The 6014-nt window shown below is 41.9% G+C and overlaps 1 protein-coding gene across 1 annotated transcript in view; it reads left to right on the forward strand.

Annotated features, from left to right (window-relative positions):
* Positions 1-2144: 2144 nt before the first annotated feature.
* Positions 2145-6014, forward strand: part of LOC110488051 (transcriptional repressor scratch 1) — a 4088-nt gene continuing 218 nt past the window's right edge. The window contains exons 1-2 of the mRNA XM_021560023.3: positions 2145-2956; positions 3992-6014. The exon at positions 3992-6014 is cut by the window's right edge and continues 218 nt beyond it. Of these exons, the coding sequence (XP_021415698.1) occupies positions 2842-2956; positions 3992-4731 (855 nt within the window). The 5' untranslated portion in view covers positions 2145-2841 and the 3' untranslated portion in view covers positions 4732-6014. The remainder of the gene's footprint in view (positions 2957-3991) is intronic.

Raw genomic sequence — 6014 nt, forward strand, 5'->3', positions numbered from 1 at the left:
CATACATTTGTCATTGAATTTCCAATGATTATAGAGAAATCAAATGATTGACTTGAGCTCCTTGCTGTGGAGTAATTTCTAATGATTATAGAGAAATCAAATGATTGACTTGAGCTCGTTGCTGTGGAGTAATTTCCTTCCTCCACCAGGTTGCTACACCGACTAACTAATGTTCTGCTTTGCACTGTGCACATTGACATGACTGCCTGAGCATCTGCTGTTTAAAAAGTTCTGGATTTTAATTAGGATTCATTTGGCATCTCCTAGAGGGATCAACCATATCGCTGGAGAGAATGCAGGTGCCTTGCCTATCTATCTAACGTATCTCTATTTTGACTAACACCTCACGCCACAAGCCACTTGACCTTCTCTTTGTCCTCTGCACAACGGTACATGAGGCATTCTGTTTATATTCGCAGAATGGCAAAACTAGTTCATTTTAATATCTCTTGTTTAAAACTCACATGAGAGAATTACATTTCAACGAGTCCTTTTGTTTTGCGTTCCGTCAAGACGTTTGGGTGTTGCAGCAACATCCCAGACTATTATTATGCAAATGACAGGCGCACGAGCTTCTATATTTTTTCCATCCTTTTTCAGCTGAACTCAGCAGTTCCAGGGAATATTCCGTGCGAGGAGCAAGCAGAATAGACTGTTCTCTCTTGTCTTTTTTTCTACCGTTCCATAAACAAGCCAGGCCATCCCCTCATGACTATCCTCAGGGTACGGTGGAGTTTGTTAACCGCAAAACAAGGTGATTTTATGCCCTGTTTCCACGGTGTTGTGGATAGCGGCTTTGTTGTTTATAGTCCTCTCTATATGGTGTGCTAGACAGGGTCAGGAGTGAATCTGCAGTAGTTATGCACTGCTATCATCAGCATGAAAAGCATAGGCTATATCCCCGAGGCTAAGAAATAATACAATAAAAACAATAACCTTCACATATAAAATAGACAGATTGTGCTTATTTCATTCTGACGAAAGTAAACCTATATTTACAGTATGCCTATTTCTGTCGAAGGTAAGCATAGCCTACAGTATAGGCAATAGTGGTAACCGAAATGTGCGTAGCTTATGCTTATTATTAATCGTATCAAAACTTGTATATCATATCCGGACTGCAGTGCACATTTGACCCACACTACGGCACAGTGTAAGCGGGGGACTAGCTGGGCACTGATACAATCACAAAGGCATCCTGCTGCAGTAAAGAACAAAAAGGACACCATGTCAAACAACCAAGGATACTATTGCTCCTGGATCCCCGTTAATTGCGCACATATGGCTCCTACAGGAATCATTGAGGAAAAGGACCTTCTGGTACACAGCTCCTGTGATTTGCATAAAAAGAACACTATTGGTTTACAGGGTGTGATGTAAAAGAGTAACCTGCAAGCCTCCAGCCACATCCAGTCTTTGGTTGTGTGGTTAGCGTCAGAGTTGGTTTGAAAACATTAAGCGGGTGGGTAGATTTTGTAAAAGTGGTAGAAGATGCAGTCTTTTCTTTTTCAAACATCGAACTCCAAAGCTTATGTATACTGGACAAATAAAAATGAATTTACGATAACTTACTGTCCCCTAAAAAAGGAGCCTAAACATGCTCAATGTTTAGTGTTTAATGTTTAATGTGTTAGTTAGAAAATATAGCACAAATGAAAACCCACAATAATACACAAAAATATCCTATCGCCTACTATTATTCTATATCATTATCAGTATATTTCTGGTGTATATACGCATAGATTGAATTTGGATTACTGTTACAGTGATATATGGGTTGTTGACTGGATTCATCCTAACATTAGGGATTTCTTCTTTCTTGTTTTGTATTATTATTCATGTTGTTGTTTGCCATTTCTACTGTACTGTTAAGAAACCAGGTATTTCCCTGCACCCTCTATAACATCTACTGTGTATGCGACCAATAAACTTTGTTTTTATTTCGATTTGATTTCCTTGTCATAGTTTAGCATTTACTGTGATGATTTACAAAAAAAAGTATAATAGTCACCATCATGATAAAACATGACAATTTGTTATACACGGAAAAAAAGAGAAATCGTGGACGACTCACCAAATCAATAAATCATCCTAGTCCAATGTTGGTCCCGGGAGATTTTTTTTGTTAGCGGATTAAATTAGGCACTTCCATCTCCATCTCCCACCTGATCGCAGCCATATAAATCCCAACAGCTGATCAACAGACTTCAGAAAGCCCCAGACCTTCACAGAGTGCAGGACAGAGAAAGAGAGAAAGGGGAGAGCTAATGAGCTAATGCTGAGCTAATGCTGAGACAAAGCGTTTTCATCTATGTGGCTTTTTTGTGATTATTTATACAATGAGTGGCAAATATTAACGTGGGGGCTGTGATATACTCTCTGAAGTTCAAAACGAGCCAAATCCTGGAAGCAGTTACCAGCCTATTTTCTACGGTCAAACTGTAAGAAGACTGGGGACAGCTGCACGAGGAAGGAAGAAAGAGAGAAGAGCGAAAGAACGGATCTCTTGCTGCTTGTGTGCTGTCCAGTGCTGAAGCCTGTCTGCCTGCCTATACAGGCGCGCAGCACTGAAAGGGAGCTATCCAGTGCTGAAGTTGCATTTCTGACCAGCGGAACAAGGCGCTGCAGCACGAAAATCAGCAGCTCAACAAGGAGTAGCAGCGTGAGGATTCGGAAGGGGTCTCACTCAGGCTTTTCCCCCTGTGCTGGCATCTGATCACACACAAATCGACGAACCGAAGAAGCGATTCCGCCCGTCTATACAGCCCCTTTTCCTCAGCCCTGCATGAGGAGTGATAGACTTAACCACCGGACGAGTGTTATTTTGTTCAAAGTGGAAAAATGCCAAGATCTTTTCTGGTCAAAAAGGTTAAGCTCGATGATTTCTCATCTGCTGATCTGGAGAACCATTATGGTAGAGTGAGGTCCGACCTCAGCCTCCGCTTTCATGAAAAAGGTAAACCTGTTACTTTAAGTTAATAGGTTACACTGTCTTTTATCTGCGTAGACAATGTTTTATCATATTTTGTTTGGTCTTATATGTGTATAGCCTATTAAGCGTTGACTGTAGCCTGTGTGCGTGCAGATAGCTTGTTGCACATCGAGCTTCGCTGACCCGCGCTCACATTGTATCCAACACAGTCACATGTTGTATTTTTGTCGACTCTGCACATTTTCCGAGGCAGTGATATTTCAAGTGCTCTACAGCGGAGCACACAAGGTTAAAACCCAATTGCGCTGCATCAACCCACAAGTGTACAACATTTGGAAGAGACTGTAGATTAGAATACTGAGTTATAATGTATCCCTTTTGGATAATTAGTACAAGCCCACTACCATAGCCACACACGGAGACAGACATACAAAAGGGAGGGAGAGAGAGTGTGTAGGTCTTTTAAACGAACGATCATGTTCTAAGACATTATCTAGCTCTTTAAAACATTCAGTGAGCGTACTCGCATACTTGAATAACCAGACTGTATTTTGTCCAGAAGTACATTTTATAGATTATTCATGCGTGTTCCTATCTCTTGGTCATGGAGTAACCTATAGCCCTGGATGTAAGTGCAGGCTATGTATACGTTCAGTGGTGCACATCGACCTATATTCTGAGATCTTTGTCAGAACGGCAAAATGCAATAATAGGCTTACTGAAGTGATATTATTCCCCTCCCGCCTTTGTCGTTAAATGGGTTAGCACACTAATTGAAATAGAGAGATATAGATTTTTTTGGGGTGGAGTGATGTAGAAAAAGACCTTCAAAAGAAGTCAACGTCTTTCAACCCACCTCTGTTGGAACTGTAAATTACTGAAATAATAGGCTGCAGAGCTAACGCGCTGTGAGTCAGAAATTAAGCCCTACAACTTGGCAGAATGGCACTGTTGCATCAATTAACATGAATAAAGCGCCCAGAATCCACCCAATGTGTAATCAGTAGGCCTCATCACACAAATAATTAAATCAGTTTTTTGTTCTTTTCAATGCTATAGGGTACATCAGTGACTACATGACCCCGTCTGTCTATGACGGTGAAAGTGACAATGGCATTAAAGTCCCCTCTCCCAGCCCCATCTACGATGGCATCCACAGCGACGGCATCCACAGCGACTACGGAGCACCGGACTCGGACCAGCCTGACAGTCCCCAGTCCGAGATCTCCTCCGGTTACATCAACGGAGACACCGCAGTGAGCGAGGGCTACACCGTAGACGCCTTCTTCATCACTGACGGAAGGTCGAGGAGAAAAGCCATCAGCAGCCCCAGGACCATACAGCGTCACACGTGCAACGAGTGCGGAAAAACGTATGCCACGTCCTCCAACTTGAGCCGGCACAAGCAGACCCACCGTAGCCTAGAGAGCAAGATGGCCAAGAAGTGCCCCACCTGTGGGAAGGTGTACGTGTCCATGCCTGCCATGGCCATGCATCTGCTCACCCACGACCTCAAGCACAAGTGTGACATATGTAGCAAGGCCTTCAGTAGACCTTGGCTGCTGCAGGGACACATGCGGTCACACACTGGCGAGAAGCCCTTTGGATGCGCACACTGCGGAAAGGCGTTCGCCGACCGCTCCAACCTCCGCGCTCACATGCAGACGCACTCTGCTTTCAAGCACTACAAGTGCAAGAGATGCGACAAGACCTTTGCTTTAAAATCCTACCTGAACAAGCATTATGAGTCCGCCTGCTTTAAGGGAGAGTTCTCACCTATGAGCTCCATTGACGACTGACTTGTATAGTATCCATGAACACATGATGAAACTTCTTCCAACGGCATCCCTATACTATTCCCTAGACAACCTGTTCCATGGTGACAGCACAGGTTTTATCCACTACTGCAGCAAACAGCATCACTAAGGAAATGTTGGATTACGCATGTAGCTTGCCCAAACTTTTTTCCATGGGCTATCCACCCTTGATCGTTATAACAACAACAACAACTTATTCAACTATTATGAGTCGAAATTTAATGTGTTTGCCAAACTCGCAGAACATTGAAAATGTCTTAATTTAAAAGGTCAAACCTTTTTTAAGTATTGGGCAATATTGTATTGCTGCCAATGGCCACAAAAGTGTTCAGTAGTGAGGTAAACCTATTTATGAATTCACTTATTTCTCTATTTACCTATTACTTTATTTATTTCTCTATTTACCTATTACTTTATTTATTTTTTACTTACATTTTGTGTTAGAATCTTCATTTGCACTTTAATTTAGTATTGTTTTGCAAGCCTTCGTCATGAATATGCCAAAGCATTTGCCACTTTCTAAATATCCTCTTATTTTTGTTCGCCACTTTATAAACATATTGCATGCAAAAAACGATGATAATGAAATCTATGCCAATTTTATGAAGTTTAGGATTTTCGCCAAAATCTAGATGTAATCTGTCGGTAATATTTCTCGGGAGTCTCACCATAAAGAACTATAGAGCAATAATGCATGGTATTTGTAAAACATAAATGAGTAATAACTATGACATTTTCAACACACATCATCCTTTTATCCAGTCCTCTAGTAGTCATACAAACATGGAATAGGCCTATCAGGGAAACGCCAGTGAGTGTAGTATTGAATGGATAAGCCCATGAGGTGGGATAGGGAGAGGTCCTTTTGTAAATGGTTATGCACTGCCTGCCTCGTATTTATCTTAGTCTTAGAACGTAGACTTCTGGTGCTGATCTAAAAATAGTTCCAAGCAATCCAGAACATCTCACCACCAAGTCTGTGGAACGAACGCCAGAGGCCCAAACGACGGCGGCGCTACCCCATATCACATCTCTCACAGGTGGACAAGTAAGTTTAGGGGTCACTTACAAGATAACTTTCACTGCATCAGGGCTCAGAATGATCAACACAATAAGATGACCGTACTCTAGCCACGATAAAGTCCATTCATCTTACTAAAGCACTTCCTTATACTATGAACAATTCAACTTTTTAAAGATAGTAGCACAACAAGTAGATTCAGGTAGAAAGGCCTTGTATTAGCTATAGGCTAACCTCTGTTTTT

Source organism: Oncorhynchus mykiss, chromosome 30, assembly GCF_057628025.1.
Source record: "Oncorhynchus mykiss isolate SJ-2025 chromosome 30, ASM5762802v1, whole genome shotgun sequence".
Classification (NCBI taxonomy): domain Eukaryota; kingdom Metazoa; phylum Chordata; class Actinopteri; order Salmoniformes; family Salmonidae; genus Oncorhynchus; species Oncorhynchus mykiss.